The 20,737-nt window shown below is 39.8% G+C and overlaps 1 protein-coding gene across 1 annotated transcript in view; it reads right to left on the bottom strand.

The window, feature by feature from the left end:
* Positions 1-2,542: 2,542 nt before the first annotated feature.
* prmt3 (protein arginine methyltransferase 3) overlaps positions 2,543-20,737 on the bottom strand; it is a 104,247-nt gene continuing 86,052 nt past the window's right edge. Inside the window, exon 16 of the mRNA XM_036586376.1 lies at positions 2,543-4,120. Coding sequence (XP_036442269.1) covers positions 4,011-4,120 — 110 coding nt within the window. The 3' untranslated portion in view covers positions 2,543-4,010. The remainder of the gene's footprint in view (positions 4,121-20,737) is intronic.

Raw genomic sequence — 20,737 nt, 5'->3', positions numbered from 1 at the left:
AACCCTTGAAGAACCATCCTTTTTAAGTGTGTACATCCAAGAGTGTCAATAGAACACGTTTATAGAACCTTTTTTACCGCAATTATTTCATTTACCGATTAATTTCAGCTTTTCTGCATATTTGTTTGTTAACAATAACATTTTTATTTGTAAACAAATTAAACTGGAACGGGCTGTTTTTTGGAACCGTTAAGGATGCTAATCACGCATGCGCACTGCGGCCACCGTCATAAATCTCCTGCAGCGATAAAGCCTCTCCGCTGCCCAGTCCGCCTTTAATTACTTTGTCAACAGAGAATAATTGTAATTGATTTCTGCTCCTCTGTCCCTTCATCCCCTTCACACCTTCTTCCTTAGCACGCAGTGAGGCAAGTAAAGGCAGGACGTCCCGCAGAACCGGCTCCAGTGGCCTACTAGTGCTGTTAGAACTTCCCAACTGATACCTGCGTTACAGTATTATCAGATTCTAATTAACCTGCAGTGCTGTGGAAGATAAGCGCGGCTCACTTTACTGCAATATTTGATTATGGAAAGCCGGTTGTGTTTTTGCGAATCAGTCAGAGGAACATGGGTTATCTAATCAGGAATAAATCACTGCAGCTGTGTGTCAGTGAGTTTCGGCTCATTGGGGGCGGTGACACTCCTTGACCCCGAGATAACAGCCTCAGTGATCAGTCGTTAATTACAAACAAGGCCAATATAATTAATTCATTACCCAGCTTTACTTTCCCTTCTGTATCACTAGCATGTGATAAGAGTCCACTGACGAAGCTCTTCATACACTATTAATGAGAAAAATACAGCTGCCAAACAGGGTGCTCTCATTTGATTGGGTGATTTTCATCATTTTCCATCTTCCTTGAGAGGCTGGAAGCGCCATAATAACCGCGATTGATTGATTGAAGTGTCAAATCTAGTGAGGCTAATTAGCTACCTTACTTAACTAGTTAGCTTAAAGTATTGGCTGACATGAAATACGGCACTGTTCTGCACTCACACACAAAAATTTCTACATTTAGACAAAATCAATATATTTTTCTGCTATTGTTGAAAACATGAACAGAGCAACGTGTTCCACGGAGGGTAGCCTAAATGCTAAGTAGGGTTAGCTTCCTAACTAGCAAGCTCTTCATAGAGTCATCATTTCACAAATATCAATTGATATCATACATCCCACAGTCTTAAAAAGTAAAGGGTTCTTTAGTAAAGACAATGGTTCGTTATACAACCTTGAACAGTCAAAGAACGCTTACGGCTCTTTGGGGTGTGATATGGTTCTTTGACATTGTAACAGTGGCAGAACACTTTTGGTGCTATATAGAACACTTTTCAAGAAGGTTTTGTATAGAACCATCTACAGCACATTCTCCATCAATCTGAAGAACCATTTCACCATGCAAAGTATTCTTTGAGATGTTCATGGTTCAATACAGAAACATTTTCTTTAATAAAGAACCCCTGAATCTTTGCTAAGAGTGTAGTTTACTTTCTGGTGCACGTATTGGTGATGTAATAGTGGTGACTTTATCTTCACCAGGAAGAGTAAAGAATTTGCTAAATTATCGCCTGCTTCAGCTGCAAGTGTTTCCAAAAAAAAAAAGGGACCCCCTTAAATACCATTAGATTCTGTTGGTAACAAAACGGGACCATTTGGTACTGGACTGATGGCCAGTGTGAGAAGCATGGCTCCAGTTTTATGGCGCCAAAGGTTAAAAAAAAACACCCTAAATTAGTCTTTAACCTGTTAACTGTGGCCCCATTTTGGCCTGAAATAACTTACCAAAGTAAGGGGGGCGCTGTTCCCAGACTTTGGGCTACAGTCATAATGTCGGTCTGAAAGGAAACGCTCTCAATAACTGTATGAATTACTGCCACAGAGTAAATGAATACCTCCCGCCGTCTAGTCCGTTTCACTGAACACTGTTTATATCACATTTAGAGCCAGTTATTCATTTAACCTAATGAGAAACTGTAGAACAGAGTCAGTTTATATCACAAAACTAACATTTAGAGTCAGTTATTCATTTAGCCTAATGAGAAAATGTAGAACAGAGTCACATTACCTACATTTACAGTGTTTTTCCTATCTAATGAGATTTATTTAGTATTTGTGTGAATGGTCACACTGTTAGGTTAGACCAGGTGGAGTTTTTTGTTGTGTGACAAGTTTTACTTCTACATTTCTTTTTTATTAGCTACAGCAACATAATCCAGCTTGTGTATAACTTAATCGGTAAACTAACTCAACATTATATATCTGTTTTGAACCAATTATGCTGATGATTACCATTTAGTGCAAGAGCAAAACTTTACAGGAACAAATGCTGCTCACAATAAATTATAGTGAACAGCTACTAATTATAATTATGCTACATGCATAATACTGTCATGAGAATTGCTGGCTAACAGTTTCCAGTCATCATTAGCCACATTAGCACATTCGCTCACTCCACTCCTTTCAGGAAATGCCACAAAATAGTTGTGAAATGAAGAGACACAAACAGGTAACATCACAGATATTTAGAAAAGGGCAGGCAAGATATTAAAAAGAGCCACAAAAAACTTTATTAAGCAAACCAAAGCCTCAGAGCCAGCACAGTCATCAGTTACCTTCATAGAATTATGATTCATAATGTGGTTTTTGAGCCCTGCTGTAGTATCAGCAGCGCTGTCCAATGAGCTATGCAAATACAGATCTACTGTCAGCATTTTCTAATGCAGCTGACTGGCCGCTGGGTTCGGAAACAGATTGAGAAAAAACAGAGCAGTTCCAATGTTCAGATCTGGGACACAGATCGGTAGGACTTCAGAAAGGTGGTTCAGAACTAGAGTAAAATATAAAATCTCTGTTCTGTGCCATAAACCGGCAAATTTAGTCTTTTCATCTCACAGAAATGGGTCACTAGGGGAATGGTCAGAAATGAAGTCCATCTAAGCCTCTAAACAATACTTAACTGGATAAAAAATGGAAAGTAGGCTTAAAAAATGGTTCCTCAAGGTTTTTTTTTAGTAAAGACAATTGTTCTATATAGAACCATGAACAAATTTGCATGCTCAAATGGTGAAATGGTTCTATAGATTGATAGAGAATGTGTTGTGTATGGTTCTACAGAGCACCAAAAGGGGATCTGCTATTGTTGCAAGCTTGACATTGTGAAAGCAGAATCCTTTTCGGTGCATCAATCTGAAGAACCATTTCACCATGCAGAGAACATTTTGAGCATACCAAGGTTTTGTTGGGTGTTTATAGCTCTATACAGAGCCACTGTATTTACTGAGGAACCCTTGAAGAACCACATTTTTTAAGAGTGTAGACAAGACTGCACAATTTCATTAATCGCTATTGTGATATCGGCCTTTGCAATATTCACATCCCAGAAGGCTGCAATATGTAAATGAGCCCTCAGATGGCAATGGAAATCTACCTTCCTGCAGAGTCTAGTACCAACCACAATCTGCCACACATGCTCCAAGTAATTAACTTCTTCTGAAGTCCCTGATTGCCTGGATTAGAAGTGTTAGTTTTAGCTTATGGTGAGCGTAGAATGCAGATGCAGGTTGGAACTAAACTCTGTTGGAAAGAAGATCTCCAGGACCAAGGCTGGTGACCACTCAGTAAATAAGTGCTGTGATCATCCTGACCAATCACAGCTCCAGATGAGCTTCTAATTCATCAAAACACCCTCGGAAACTCCTCTGGAGCTGTGATTGGTCAGGATGATCACAGCACACAGTAAACAGCACTGATGTAATCCAACAGAAGGCAATTATTTTGGTAAAAACAATGCATTCTGACCGTGTCTTTCGTTCACTTATGAGTTTTAATATACTGCAAGATCTACCGCAATCACAATATACAGCAATATAATCACAATATGACATTTTTGTCCAAATCGTGCAGCCCTAATCGGAGAGAATAACCATCATCAGCACTGGACTTTGACACTGAGAGGCACTTCGTAGTTTTGACAGATGCTGACATCTCTAAATCAGAAGCAGGTTTTTCTTTCTCACTGAAGGCTGTAAGTTTGCCTCCAGTCAGCAAGGTTTAGAGTCACCAGCAGCGCCCGGGGATCCTTCCTGTTCTTACGAACTGTGATACGGCCTGGCAGCTTATCACCTAAACATGGAAAGGCAAACCGAATAAGATTAAAACAAGGCAATGAAAAACAGGTCATTAGATGATGACAACAAAATCAAGATGTAATGTATTATTTCTGACTCTCAGTTCACTGAAATGAGGAGAAACTTTTAATCCAGACCATGATGGTGTCTTTGTAAAAGCAGAGATATTTTCTTACAACCCCATTTTCAAAAAAGTTGGGATGCTGTGCAAAATGTAAAAAGGAAACAGAATGCAATGAAGTGCAGATCGTTCAAACCCTATATTTAACTGAAAATAGTAATAATTAAATTAGAAATTTTGAAAAATTATTGCTACTGAGTGCTGACTGGTTGGTGAGGAGAGCAGCTCGTTGGCTGTTCATGCTCACTGATGTCACGAACATACATGATGCGCCATTTTGAACTCCTATAACTCAAGTTCAAAAGCTCTTAAAAATATAACAGCAGTGTTAAAATGTTTTATGCTGTTCAGTGTTCAGAGAATGAATGTATTCTTTTATATTAAAAATGTTTAAGCATTTATAAAATATGATTTTGCTTGAATGCTCCATATTAACCTTTTCATTTTGGACTTGGTCAGGAGTGCCCTCTAGCGTTTGAGAAACCCAGAAGACATTACAGAGTGATAATTGTCCTCTTTACAAGTTCTCTGGCCTGAGATCATCACCCACAGCAGTGAACGTCAAGCTAACGCGGTGCTAGACAGCATATATTCACAGCACAGCTGCAAACAGTGTCCTGCCGTACTCGAATCTCACTAGGGCTGTGATTTTGGAGATTTGGATTTTACAGCCCCCCATCGCCACCACCCCCCACCCAAAAGGCGAAGCTTCGAATATTCACTGCTGATTACTGCTGAAGCTCCGGAGCCCAAAAAATGTTATGCGGGACAGCCCTAACTTCAAGCTGTCTATAAAGAATGTAAATTAAATGTAAATGTACATAATTTACATTATGTGGCTATGTGGTTAAATATGTAATGCTGGAATTTACATTTAAGTTAAATAATAGCAAAATGACAGTAACCCTCTACCAGCGCTGTGTGGTCTGATCTGGCCTGACAAAGTTACCTGAACGCTAATACATCTTATTACACTTTTATTTTCTGTCCTAACCTTTAAAGGGTCACGCTTCTAATTCTAATGACTGATCTGAGTGATTAAAACGGTTACTGGACACGCTGTATCACTGTGATGTCAAACTGAAGATCCATCAACACACACACATTTCTCCTTTTTTGTTTGTTTTACAGTTTGACGTCACACGCTAAACTCGAGTTTGATGTCTCATGTACAATAAATCCAGTCAGTGAGAGCCTGAGGGAGACAGTCTGACACACTGATCAGATCCAGATGGTGGAGGACACACACACACACACACACACACCTTGCGTCAAAGGCCAGAAGACAACAGTGATGATCATAACAGATAATCACTTTGATTAACTTCACATTCCACTGCCGAGGGGTAAATGAGTGTTTATTCATTCAGCAAATACACACATACACACAGTTCTGTGTGCTGGTGTTCCAGAGGAGAGGAAAATGCTGACTGCAGTGATTTAAATTCTTTTCTGCCACGAGACGGAGGCAGCAGAGCGATGATGACAGAACAGTCACTACAGAGAGAGAGAGAGAGAGAGAGAGAGGGAGGTAGAGAAAAAGAGAGAGGGAGACAATGGGGAGAGAGGGAGAGAAAGACAGAAAGAGAGAATAGGGACAGAGGGAGGGAGAGAGAAAAAGAACGGGAGACAGAAAGAGAGAAAATGAGTAGAGAGGGGGAGAGGGCGAGAGAGAGAGGGAGAGAATGGGGAGAGAGAAAGAGAGAATTGGGAGGGAGAAAGAAGAAAGCGTGAGAAACAACGGAGGAGAGAGGACAGAAAGATAAAGTGTGGAAAAATGAGAGAAACAAAAAGAGAAGGAGAGAGTGGAGAGAGAGGAAGAGAGAAAATGAGAAAAAGAGAGAACGGGGAACAGGGAGACAGAGAGAATGGAAAGAGAGAGAGAGAGAGAGAGAGAGAAAGAACGACAGAAGGGAATTGAGACAGGAAGAGGAAGAGATAGAAGAGAGAGAAGAGAGACGGAGAAAGAAGAGGAGAGAAAGTGAAAAAAGAAAGAGAAAAAAGGGAAAGACAGAAAGAAAGAAGAGCAAATGAGGGAGGAGAGCGAGAAATAATAAGAGAGAAAGAGGAGAAAGAGAAAGAGATATAAAGAAAGAGAGAGAGACCAATAAAGGGTCAAAGTTATTTATTTTTTAATGAAAGGCGCGGATCCAGTGGACGGCGCTTTCTCAGTTTTCTCTCTGAATTAAGACACTCTGGCTGGTCGGGGGGCTGACAGGGGTGTGGAGTTCAGTGTTTTTGCAGTGAGTCGTTTAACCAGGTTTCAGCAGAACTAATGGTGAATATGAGGCCTTAGAGTGAATTATCTAGCAGCACTGTGAGAAGGAATGTCCACAGAACATTCACAGAACGTCAGAGTCACGCTGAGGAATTGCACAGCTTCCAAATGTAAGTTCATTAGTTTTCTAGGCAAAAACACTCAAGAAGAGCTGAAGACAGAATATTAAACAAAATAATAGTGTACATACTGGCTCTTTTAATTAAAACCAGCCATGCAGTCGGAGAGCTGATGGACTGCTGCTGTCCCACCTCCCTAATACTGCATTTAGTCATCTCACAACTAGCAGGAGTGACAACAACATCTATTAAAGTCCCATCAGTGCATAAACTGCCTGTGTGTGTATTTGTGGGGTCAAAAACAATACTGCTGCTCAGGATCTGTAATTGGCAGCGTCAAAGGGCAAAAACACACCCAAAGTAATGTTATAAATGTAATAAATCAATATGAAACATCTAAATCAGGGGTCACAACCCAAATGTTAAGAAGAGCCATTTTGTCCTTGTCCACCTTGGCAGCCACAACATTTTATGTCCATTTTACAATCTTGGCTGTAATATGTCTCACTATGTGCTAATGTGCTAGTATAAGCTAACAAATATAAACGCAGACTTACTTTACTCTGCTTTAAGCTTTAGCTCAGCTATAGCTGCTGTTCTCGCATCTCCAGCAGGAAACTTTTCCAAAAGTGGAATAATTTCTTGTAAAATGTCTCTTAACTTTCAATTTTTTGCAAGGCTGAAGCTGGCGAATGAGAAGCAACTTTAGCCTCGTGACTTTTTAATGTTTGACAGTTTCTCGTTGCAGATTAAACATATCAGCAAACCAGCTGGAGTGATTATAAATGTAAATAAGTCCATTCGTCTCCACATTATTGATGTTCGTCTTAAATCTTTCTCTTTGCCTTTTCGTTAGCTACTAGGTAGGCCAGACTGTTGTCTGCATTGCTATGGTGACCAGCAGTCTGTGCAACAACCTTCAGGGTAAAAGGGTGGATTAGCAGTTATACATTATTTCCAGCATTTAAGACATTTTACTGTTAAAACTGTGTTAGAACGATCAGCAAGAAGGAGAATTATTTTATTTTCACCTGTACCATGTTGCCGACCCCTGACCTAAATATACTAAGAGAAAGTCACTAATAAAACAGCAAACGCTTCCATCAACACCATTACGCATCACTACCCCATCTGATTTGGCCGCAAGATGCACCTACAGTGGCATGCAAGAGTGTAGGCACCCTTGGTTCACATTTCTGTTACTGTGAAGAGCTAAGTGAGTAAAAGATGACCAAGGCATAAAAAACATGACATATTTCTTGAATATTTCAAGCAATATTACTTTTTTATTTCCATCTTTTACAGTAGACTTTGGTGGTGTCTATTTTTTCATACTTTAATACATTCCAGACATTTTACCTAGGTATACGGTACATGATGGTGTTTGTTATTAAGCTGAGATGAGCTGCTGGTGAGAGAAGTCACTTACATGCTTTTACGCTTTTTGCTGTTTCGTCTAGCATTATTTAAAAATTGTAAAAAAAGGAGTTTACCTTGTGTAGTTACCAAATAAGTGGATACAGTGCACAATTTTCAAGCCAACATTCAATAAATGTTAAACTACACTATATGGACAAAAGTACTGAGACACAATTATTGAATTCAGGTGTTTTATACAGTCTCATTGCTACAGGTGTATAAAATCAAGCACCTAGCCATGCTGTCAGCCTTTACACATATTAGTGAAAGAATGGGTCGCTCTCAAGAGCTCACTGAATTCGAGCATGTTGCTGTAATATGATGCCATCGTTGCAACAAGTTAGTTTACAAAATTTCTTTTCTAGATATTCCACGATCAGCTGTGAGTGGTATTATTAAAAAGTGGAAGTGTTTAGGAACCTCAGCAACTCAGCCACGAAGTGTCAGACCACGTAAAGTTACAGAGCGGGTTGCTGAGTGCTGAGGAGCATAGTGCATAAAAGCCATCAACACTCTGCTGACTCAACAACTGCAGAGTTCCAAACCTCCTCTGGCTTTAACATCAGCACAAAAACTGCACTGGGCGCTTCATGACGTGGGTTTCCATGGCCGAACAGCTGTACTCAAGTCTTTTACCTATTCTGTGGAGTGACGAATCACGCTTCTCTTTCTGGCAGTCTGATGGACGAGTCTGGGTTTGGCAAATGCCAGGAGAACGTTACCTACCTGACTGCATTGTGCCAACTGCACATTTTGGTGGAGGAGGGATCATCCTATGGGTTGTTTTTCAGGGGTTGGACTAGGCCTCTTAGGTCCAGTGAAGGGAAATCTTAATGCTTCAGCACACTAAAACATTTTGGACAATTGTGAACTTCCAGCTTTGTAGAAACAGTTTGGAGAAGGCCCTTTTCTGTACCAGCATGACTGAGCCCCAGTGCACAAACCAAGGTCCATAAAGGCATGGCTGGGTGAGTTTGGTGTGGCCCTCATAGAACCCTGACTTCAACCCCATCAAACACCTTTGGGATGATCTAGAACAGAGACTGTGAGTCAGGCCCTCTCGTCCAACATCAGTGTCTGACCTCAAAAATGCTTTTCTAGATGAATGGACAAAAATTCCCACAGACACTTTCCAAAATCTTGTAGAAAACTTCCCAGAAGAGTGGAAGCTGTTAGAGCTGCAAAGGGGGACCAACTCTATATTAATGCCTTTGGATTTAGAATGGGATTCATAAAAGCTCCTGTAGGTCTAACGTATAGGTGTCCCAGTACTTTTGTCCATATAGTGTATCTACAGAACAACTGATAAACGTTAATCAGTGCTGCTAACAGGAGAGAGGAGCTGGTTAGCTTAGCTTTGCTATGACAGTCAGGATATTTATGACAAGCATTTTGACTTTTCAATTAACTGAACTTTGGTTAAGCTCAATAAAGTCTGTCCTTTTTTTTGTTAGCGCCACATGTTAGTGAGTTCCCACACCACCAATTAGTATCCATCCCAGTTTTCTGTTGAGCAACACTTATCATCTGGACCATAAATTGGCCTTAAACACACAAGGCTTACAGTATGTTGAACTGCAGTTTCAAGCGGACCAAAGAACTATAAGTCTGACTGTACAGCACAATCCACCCAGAAGAGTCTTTGGAGAGCAGGCAGAAAGGCCAGCAGTGTAATTGCGTTTGCTGTTTTGATGACCCTTTCAGTCTTTTGATTAAAAGCCTCAAAAAGCCACACTCAGGGGAAGACAGAGATCTAAACTTCGAGCACTGTCACCAAATATAATTAGAAGTGGATAAACCTGAACCAATTTCTGTCCTCAAGTTCTCCCAAAGTGAAACTACTTCCCCAAGTAAAAACATCTCCAACATCAAAAGATTAATATCAAAGCCAATCACGGCATATTTACCGAATCATATTTTTAACCCAAAACAGCTTACCCAAAGTAAAGGGGGCGCTGTTCACACATACTTTGGGCAACAGTCATGATTTTGGTCTCATTTGAAAGGAAACACTCTCAAGATTAATAATAACTGTATGAATGACTGAGGCAGAGTAGCAGAGTCTAGAAGGAGGAGTTTATTTCCTCCTGACTCATAGATCTCTAAACTGATCTCTGACTCTTGCTGTGTTATCAGACCATATGTTGTGGATTATGATGTCTCTGTGGAGAGCGGCGAGGCTTTGAAGGTGAGGACAGATTTGTTAGCACTTACTCATTCTGTACGTATGTTACAAATGAGGCAATCATAACTGCTGTAAATAATGGGTCATAAAATGGTTTGTGTAATCAAATCCTGACATTTCAAGCTATCTAGCGGTTTATTCCATCACCGCATTGCTGGACGATTTGATGCATAAAAACAATGTACACAAAAACAGAAGTGAACGCTTTCACAGAAAAGTACCAATACCGTGACCTAAAAAAGGTAAATTTATCAGATCCAGTTCCAATGAACTACAGTTAAGATAACCATCTTTGGTTAAATATAACCTGCATACAACCATAGCTCAGTGTGTTTAATGTAATGCCACAATAATTTAATAAACAAACAATAAACAAGTGCATAAATTTTAGTTCATGCATCGTATTAAAGAAGACAAGTTATAGCAGATTATAATTTATGGATTATCATGATTAAACTGTGCTGTGGTCATCTGTAAACATAAACATGAAATCATGCACATTTCACTGATAAACGTCCCAACCCTTCACTAAAATTTAAATTTTTATTGGTTCTATTGATGAGATCAGCGGTTTGTTCCTATGGGTCAGTGGCCTGCACAGTTAAAGAGAGTTTCAATAAGTTAAATTAGTTAAAACAGCTTCAACTCAATCAGAAAGCCATGGTGCGTCATCGCCTTAGTCTTATGTCATTCAGGCTTGAGACTCTTGCGCATGTCGCATAAGAGGAACAGTGCAGTAAGAGCTGAAAGAAGGCGACTTTATATGGAGAGGAATTAGTGCCAGATTGAAAAGCAGTCAATACAGTGGAAAAATGTGAAATGCAATGCACACATGACATTACTGTTGCATACTGAGATGCAGAACACGAGCCAAAATGAAAAACAAACCCTCTATTATGGTGCTTTTACGTCACTTAGAAAAAAAGAAAAAAGAACATGAGGATTTGCATTTTAAAAGCGAAATGCTGGGAACTGCTTTTCAATTCGCAAGTCCTCTCCATAACTTAGTATATGTTAGACCTACTTCAAATACAAACGCAGTCTATTCCTGATGAGTATTTCACATAAGAAGCCCAAAAAAAAAAGATAGCAGTTTCAAGTCTGTATCACACTCTAAAAGCATTTCTCACTAGTTTTACTAACTTTAATGTACTTGAAGTGCTACCCAGACACACAGTCTGATTAAAGGCAGTGAGTTCTGGAGGTTCTGAAGGTCCTGAGCTCAGATGAGCCTCTGAAGGATCTCAATAAGCATGCAGTGTAGAGGCACAGCGTCAGCCATGCGTGAAAATGGAGGAGGGAGATATTGCTGATGCTGGAGAAGGGTCGTACATCACAGAGGAATCTGCATTAAACATGGAAACCCTACCAAGAGCAACCAAGGCCGTAATGAGAAATGAGGCGCTTCAAAACGTCTCTATGTGCTCTTCAGATGCCAAAGAAAATACAGCTAGCAAAAGTGATCTGCTTACTGGGCAATACATGAATCTTAAAGCGATGGTGTGTCGAAAAAAACAATTCTACTCTAATGTAGTCGATCAGCCAGGACATGTTTAGTATGTGAAATTCGCTTCTGTAGTTTTAGCGCTGGACAGAATTCAGGCTGGTTGCTACTGTTGTCTTTAGCAATGCTCAGCGCTAACTGGTAGCCATAAGCTTCCATCACTTATTAGCTACATTAGCCTCTTAGCTTCAGGGTTACAACTAAAGAAGCAAACTTCAGACCGTGAACATGTCTGGACTGATTGACTACATTTGGGGTAAAGGGGCATGGGGAGGGGGTGCGTGTAGCAACTGAAGCATGCCCTCCTAAATAATGCAACATGAAGCTATCGCTGAATTCAGTTCCTTCTATTGTCCCCTGAGGGAAATTTGTTTAACAGCCATGTAAACTAAACATGACACAAGAACGTAAAAAAACATAACATCAGCAACATCAACAAAAACACAGATTACAGCTCATATATTAAATACAATAATATAAAAATACATATCACAAATTTACTAGCCCTATCCTAGGATTTCGGTCACGTGATTTTTCTGTTGTGGCCACCATATTTGAGACCAAATTTCTGGCTTCACTGCTCCACACGAACGAAACTAAATGTGACAGATGGGTAAAATTATTCTCCTTACTCTGGAAGCGAAAAACGTGACCTCAACAAAGTCGATAAAAAAGGTGGCATTCCTTATACAGTTTCCCCCTGAACTCCTGGTCCCACTTAAACTGGCATAAAGCTACCAAATTTGTGTTTTCCTGACACTTATATTTATCTCATACACAACCCCTCTCCCTATTTTGGAGAGTCTCTCAAAGCATTTAAAAGCACAGAAGCCCACCGGCTCTTCACGTCAGGGTGGGTAAAGGATCCCATGGTGTTGCATAAAGAGGAAAATAAAACTCTGTCATCATAAGAGGGTAAGGCAACATCAGCTATTTAACACAGATGTGAACAATGCTAGCCTTTGGATAACTTTTGCTAATGTTAACAGCCAAGAAATAAACAGTCGTCCCCCTAACGGAGCTGGAAATAGCTGGTATAACTTTACTCTCTGTTTCTGGAGATTTAAATGACGTTTGAATGGAGAAACATAAACGTTAAATATAAGACAATGTCGTTTGGGTCGGAAAACTAAGTTGTGTTTTGACAGATGTGATTTTGTAAGTTTGCTAGTGCAACCCCCTGCACTGTACGACTGGTTTCCCTGGTTAAAATATCTTACATTATTAGCTAATTAATCCCTCCTTGAGCTGAACGAGGTATGTAGAGAGAAACACTAAACTATACAGTGAAGGGGGCTCCAAGCCTTGAGTTTGAAACACAAAGTACAGCAAATTGAAGGCATCACACTAGTGCAGTCACTCCCTGTTAGGTCCGCAAAACTATACAGTGTGACATCACGCAAAACACGAGAACAGCCTTGGGCATGAAAGAGTTCTTTCATCTGTTACCTTTTATCAGAAGGAAGAAGCTGAAACTCGAAATTAAGTAATGAAGTGGATGGTCCGGAAAACTCAGTATCAATCTTGCCTTCTGCGTAATGGTACAGATGAATGAATGTCTTTTAAGTGAGCCTGGAGAATGCCAGTTATTTTGTTTGCCACCTTAATAATGTTATTTAAATGATTTATATTCTATATTTTTATTTTTATTTTTTTTTATCCTAATCTAATTAAGTTTTTAACTTGATTTTTTAACTATGATATTTTAATGTCTAATTTGATTTTTAATTTAATGATCTTCTCTTTTAAATCTATTGTTTTAATCATGTTTTTAATTTCTATTCTCTTTTAATTTTTTAAACAACTCTGTATTTTCTGACCTGCCTTGCCTTGCCTTGAACATTTAACACATTTCTGTTAGGGATGTTGATGCTAAAACAAAAAAAAAGAAAGCAAGGCACAAAGCAAGAGGCTGTTAATGAGTCACGGACTGTGCAAAGCAGTCACACATAACTTCCTTAATTGTTCACATACAAGTACACAAAGAGCTGAAGACGTGGAATAACAACGAACACAGTGGCCTTTTAATTACAGTCAGCCCTGCGGTTGGAGAGCTGATGGACTCATCAGGAAGTTACAGATCGGCAAAGAACTGTAACCTGGCTTGGCTTTAATATGAGGATGATCTAGGTAACACTGCAGCACAGATGCATTAAAAACACAAGCATACACGTCTCAGCTTCCCGCTGCAGTGCTGCGCACAGCTCCACAGTAAACCCACAGCATCACTTTCAGATTCACCATCGCTCCCTCCTTCACTCCTAAACATCCCCTCCCATCCAAGGCTAACTCTCGGACACCTCAAGGTCCTTCCAGCTCTGCAGTCACGACCGGCATTTTAAAAGAATTATAACCATTGGGGCGGAGTCGAGGAAGGTGTGATGCTTCTGATGGTTGTACAATCTGGATCCAGACAGGGAAGAAATACTATCGTTTTGATTTCTGGTTTGTTTCCATTTAAAGCCTGAAAGTTACTCTGGTTTCAGAAAAAAAACACACAGAGCCATGGCTCACAGTGAGCTTATTCTGTATGAACTGCACTGATCAAAGTTTATTCAAGCAAGTCATCTGGTTAGGATTATAACCTTGTACACTGCTGGCTTATTATTCATCTTAAGATCTTCAGTATTCATATCAAGTACTGTGAATTATTCAGTAACTAGTATAAATTATTAAGTAACTAGTATGAATGATCCTGTAACTAGTATGAATTATTATGTAACTAGTATGAATTATCCTGTAGGTAGTATGTATTATTCATTAGCTAGTATGCACTATCCTATAACTAGTATGAATCATTCATTAACTAATATGAATTATCTTATAACTAGTATGAATTATTCATTAACTAGTACGATTTATTCTGTAACTAGTATGAATTATCCTGTAACTAATATGAAGCATCCTATAACTAGTATGAATTTTCCTGTAGCTAGTATGAATTATTCTGCAACTAGTATGAATTATTCAGTAACTATAACTATACTATATAACTTCTATAAAACTAATATGAAACATGAGTGCTTCTGTCACTTTTACTTAGTGATCAGTAAGTTTTTATTACTTACTTAGTACTAGCCCTTGTCCACATGCTAATGTCTCCTCTCACTCCTTCTCCCATGATGGCTAATCTCGACACACTGCTCACTCTGCAGCGGCGGGTCAATCAATCACTCTCAGCTGCATAACAAGTACTTTATTGCTGAACGGTATTCTGCAACTGTCATATTTAGTATCTTATGTTGTTAAACATTAGGGCTGCAATGTCATCAGTGTGTCTTTTATTAGTCTATAGTGCTCTATAATGTTCATATGATCCACACAGTCATTCTGACAGACTGTAATACACTACAGGAAGTGTAGGGGGTGATATGGCTTCTATTGTTTTATTTAAAAAAGCAACTGATCCAATTACGTAAACTATAAAAATAAACATTAGCTGCACCATTATACGTTTTGTCATCTGGAACATCTGCAACAACACAAACATGCATAATACTCACTTTTTTTATGGAAAAGATATGGAACACCTCACATGACAATTACACAGTTTTTCCCAGCTGACCATCACAGAACCTTTACACACAAACTACATTTTTTTAAAAAACCAGACCAGCGGGTGACTGCACAAGAGACAAAGCTTCTCAAGAACGTTTTCTCGCGTTCTAGTTTTAATGGACCATGCAAATGAACTAAAGCATGACAAATGAAGACTGCTTTAATGGATGGGGCCGAGAGAAACCGAGACATTTCCAGGAGTTTTTTCCTTGCAGGCTGTTGTCAGCGCCTGCTAATACGTTACCTCCCTTCTCATTAGTACTCTCAAATGTACTTACCGAAATTACACACATTACCCAGCACCTGCTGTGCTCCACACACAGCAGGAAACAGCCACTATCACACAAAGTTTCGACTGCTTGTTTGTTCTGTAATGTTAATAAAAGCCTCAAAGTAGGTCACAACAAACTTATACTGAGTGAACCATACTGAACCCACATTGTCCCGTATCGTGAAAAACTGAATCTTCCTCACGTTTCTGAAATAAGAGTTTCATGTAGTAAACATTCATAATGTTTCAAAATTTAACGTGTAGTCCCTAGAGCTTACAGTTTCAGTCCAAAATAAACAAGTGTCTCCAAAATGGCAACTTTACAGGAGAGGGCAAAGACATTCTTTACTTTTAATGCAAGTTAGTGTAAAGAGATTTTATTTCAAGCAATTCTGGAATATTGCTATTGCTCCTTTTATCATTAAAGTCTCACACAATATACAGTGCAGCTGATTTTTTCCCTGCTGCCATTTGGCAGAAGGTACCGGAGTATACGTTTCACCACCTTCAGACTCCAGCTTCGTCCTCGAGGTGGTCATATTACTGAACGCACTGATTCCCCTGGACCAAACTAGACCCTCTCCAACATCCACCTGGACTAATCCTGACCCTGTCCAACATTCACCTGTACCACTCTAGACCTTCTCCAACATCCACATGCACTAATCTAGACCCTGTAAACTGTACAGAAAGGCTGAGTCTTACAGCAGCTTCAAATAGTAAAGAATTTAGTCTTTTAAGTGCAGGTGTGCAGTGATGGTGAAGGGGTGTGTGACCAGTCTGTGGTGGATGTTGGAGAGGGTCTAGATCAGTCAAGGTGGATGTGAGAGAGGGTTTAGATCAGTCCAGGTGGATGTTGGACAGGGTCCAGACAGTCCAGGTGGATGTCGGAGTGGGTTCAGATTAGTCCAGGTGGATGTTGGAGAGGGTCCAGATAGTCCAGGTGGATGTTGGAGAGAGTCCAGATTAGTCCAGGTAGATGTTGAAGAGAATCTAGATTAGTCCAGGGGGATGTTGGAGAAGGTCTAGATTAGTCCAATTGGTTGTTGGAAAGGCTCTAGATTAGTCCAAGTGGATGTTGGAGAGGGTCCAGATAGTGCAGGTGGATGTCAGAGATGGTCTAGATTAGTCCAGTTGAATGTTGTAGAGGGTCTAGATTAGTTCAGGTAGATGTTGGAGAGGGTCTAGATTAGACTGGTCACACACCCCTTCACCATCACTGCACACCTGCACTTTAAATTCTTTTCTATTTAAAGGTGCTATGAGACTCTTTCTGTACAGTTTACAGTGACAGTATTTGCACTGGTTCCTTTTTCACTAATATGCTGCTTAGTACCAATACATGCATATATATGCACATGTATGTGCATACATTTGAAGCACATTCATACATATGGCTTTGCTGTCCTGTCTAGTACTGTCTTCTATATTTATTGTTCTGTATATTTATTGTCTGGTGTAGTATATCGCTGTTGTGCATTTGTGGCCTGATGAACAACATCCCGTTCCAATGTCTACAAGTTATTGTAAGGAATGACAAAGACCACTTGACTGTCAAATTATGTGGAAAAAAATGAGAAAATGAAAAATGACAAAAATGGAGATTTTTTTTGCCAACTATGATATGGAAACTAAGCTGCAAAAATACCTTGTGTGATAAATGACTAATGACTGTTTTTTGTCACATAAAACAGCATAAATATCACAAATGCAAGAAAAAAGTAGGATATAGACCCTTTAAGGGCTCCAAGTGTAGGTATTAGCCACAGCTTTGTTATATATCACTGAGAGGTGGCAGGTGCCTTTGGGCCGACTTTGAGAAGAAGTTCACTAATCTCATGGAGTGTGTTCATGCGGGAGTTACTAATGCAACTGTGTGTGTGTGTGTGTGTGTGTGTGTGTGTGTGGCAGGCAGCCAGCAAGCGATGTTAAAAAAACCATTTGTGTGTGAACAGCCAGCCTGGGACTGCTGGTCTACTGGGCTGTAGCGAACGAGTGAGAGAACAAGGCATTAAGGGTCTCTCTTTCTTTTTCATCCCCACTTCCAACTGACCTCTCCAGGCTCTGCCCACAAAAGTGTTCTGGTAAGTTTTACTAAACACTGGTAAAATTCCATTAAATCTAATGAGAAACAGTTTATATCACAATACCTACATTTAGAGCCAGTTATTCATTCAACCTAATGAGAATCAGTGGAACGCACCTCAGTTCATAACTTCAATTCATGGCTAGAATGACCATGTTTATCACACAAACATTACAGAACATTACAGTGAACTTTTTACCCAACAATAAAACCCAAGTCATCAGTTTTTTATACTGAAATATTGTCAATTTTGTGGACTGATCACTGCAGCACTGCAGCCAGTGTCTATAACCCAGCCTGGCCCTCTAGACCACAGCTTTAGACAGTGAACTGAAGAATAAAAGGTTCTGCTCTGCCTCCCGTTTCACCCGACAGCATTTTCACCAGTTATCGTATATTAGAATATGCAGCAGTGTTCAACCGTACCGCTTGGCCCTTTCATCTGACACAACTATCAGCAATGTCAAAACAATGCAAGCGGAACTGACGCAGTTCTTATCATCAGCCCGCTGCTCCAAGGGCTGTCCAGCGGAGAGGCCCGTGGCCAGCGCGAGCAGAGCAAGGGTCATTTATAACCGTGGACTGGATGAGAGCGAGCAGGCAGCGGGGCGTCATCCATCTGAACATCAGATGACATCTCTCCGATTCCCATTACGATAAGACAGAATTCATCAGTTAGTTGAGCCAGGACGAGAGGGGAAAAAACCCACCTCCAGATGTCCTGAGTTCTGAGAACTGCTCAGATTTGGTTAGTTCACCCATTACTGTAGCTTGACAAAGGTCTGTCTGAACTGGACTGTAGCATTTAAAATTCTGTTTGAACCCATCCGTAGCCCACAAATTTCTGTCCCCACCTGACTGTAGCCAACAAAATTCTGTCCGAACCCGACTGTAGCCGACAAAATTCTGTCCGAACACGACCGTAGCCCACAAAATTCGGTCCGAACCCGACCGTAGCCCATAAAATTCGGTCCGAACCCGACCGTAGCCCATAAAATTCTGTCTGAACCCGACCGTAGCCCATAAAATTCTGTCCGAACCCGACCATAGCGCACAAAATTCTGTCTGTACCCGACTGTAGCCTCACAAAATTCAGCCTGAACCCGACTGTAGCCAAAATTCTGTCTGAATCCGAATGTAACCCCACAAAATTTTGTGTGAGCCTGACTGTAGCCCCACAAAACTGTGTTAACCCGACTGTAGCCCATAAAATTCTATCTGAACCCGACTGTAGACCACAAAATTTGCTCTGGACCCGACTGTAGCCACAAAATTCCATCTGAACTTTATTATACTATAATTTGTGGGCTTTATTTACTATATTGTGGGCTGCAGTCAGTTCAGACGGAATTTTGTGGGCTACAGTCAGGTTCAGACGGAATTTTGTGACCCAACAGTCGGGCCACAAAATTCTGTCTGAACCCAACTGTAGCCCACAAACCTCCGTCTGAACCTGACTGTAGCCCACAAAATTCCGTCTGAACTGACTGCAGCCCACAATATTCCGCCTGAACCCAACTGTACACCCACAAAATTCTGTCTGAACCCGACTGTAGCCCACAAAATTCTGTTCAAACCCAACTGTAGCCAACAAAATTCTGTCTGAACCCGACTGTAGCCAACAAAATTCTGTCTGAACCCGACTGTAGCCCACAAAATTCTGTCTGAACCCAAATGTAGGGTGACAAAATTCATCTGTGTGACTCTTATTGATTCTTAATGCATCAATCCTTTTAATGGAACACAAATATAGATAATTGCTCATATATGTGTTAAAATAATGTGTCAGATGACTGAGTTTAATTCTAGAGCAGCAGGAGTCAGGGGAACGTGTTGAGTGTCATCTTGTGATACTGCATTGGAATAACACAAGATAAAATACAATACTGACTTTCAATCTCGGTCCATTTCACAAATGAAGACTTATTAACCCAAAAAGCACTAAAAAAGCATTTTTGTTCAAAATTGAGATCACATTCCTACTTCAGGAGGACATTTCATGCTGCTCAGGCTGATTTCATGTTTCATGTCAACACCTTCCCGATATCAGATACATCAACAAGTTCACATCAGACACAAACAGACTGAGTTTATGAAGACTGAATAAAGGGCTGTTCAATCACACTTCTCCCACTCCATCACTGACAGATAACCCATCTACCTCTGCCGTCACTCTACAGACAGATAAGACACGCCTATCACTCACAATCACACATGCCCACATCCAAGTCTATGTTACCATTTTTGTGTTAAAAAAAGAAAAAAGCATATATGCACACATACATACATTAAAGTAATATATAAATATATCCAATCAATATATCAAATACAGCACTAGTCAAAATTTTGGATGTGATTAAACATACATTCTTCATATTCTTAGTCATTTTGCTCTAAAGGTTTATGCCTGATTTTGTTTTTAAGATAGACATAGACAGTGAGGTTGATGCCTAGGCATGAATTTGCTGTCAAAACCAAACTTATGCAAATGTTATTGTTTTGTTATTTTATGTAATAATTTAATTTGAAATTTTCAACAGCTGATAAGCCAAGCACAAGAGCTTCTTTAGACCTGCTGAAAAAACATCCCTGCATAAAGCATGATGTGTAAAGCTTAATTCCCTGGAATTAAACTGGAAATGTTGCACTAACAATTTTTTTAGGTTTACTTTATTTGTTAAAATTACCAATACAAATCTAGTAATGTACTATTTCTTGTCTAATTATTTGTTACTACAGACTGAAGAGTCTTTTGCCCAAAAAGCTCCCCAGCATTATTAGCAGTTTTGTTGGGTTCTCTTTTTTTCTAATTTAGAAATATAATTGACACGTTGCAAAGTGCTATTTTTCTGTCAGAGCATACTCTCATGTTAAATATGAAGTTCTCCTTTTACATGTTTTTTTTTATTCTCACCATGATGGTGTTTTGTGAACAGAATAGTGAACATGCATTAAACTCAGTCTCAGAACTGGCCAATTCTTGTCTTATCTAAGCTGTTTATTCATTGCTGTACAAAACAGGCCATTTAATATAATAGAGTTGTTTTAACTGATGCTGATACATTACACAAGGATGAATATTAGACTCATTAACCTATTAGACTAAGTTAACCTGAATAATTCAGGAGTGA

Source organism: Colossoma macropomum, unplaced genomic scaffold (assembly GCF_904425465.1).
Source record: "Colossoma macropomum unplaced genomic scaffold, Colossoma_macropomum, whole genome shotgun sequence".
Taxonomy (NCBI): Eukaryota; Metazoa; Chordata; class Actinopteri; order Characiformes; family Serrasalmidae; genus Colossoma; species Colossoma macropomum.
This window is presented reverse-complemented; position numbering and strand designations above follow the sequence as displayed.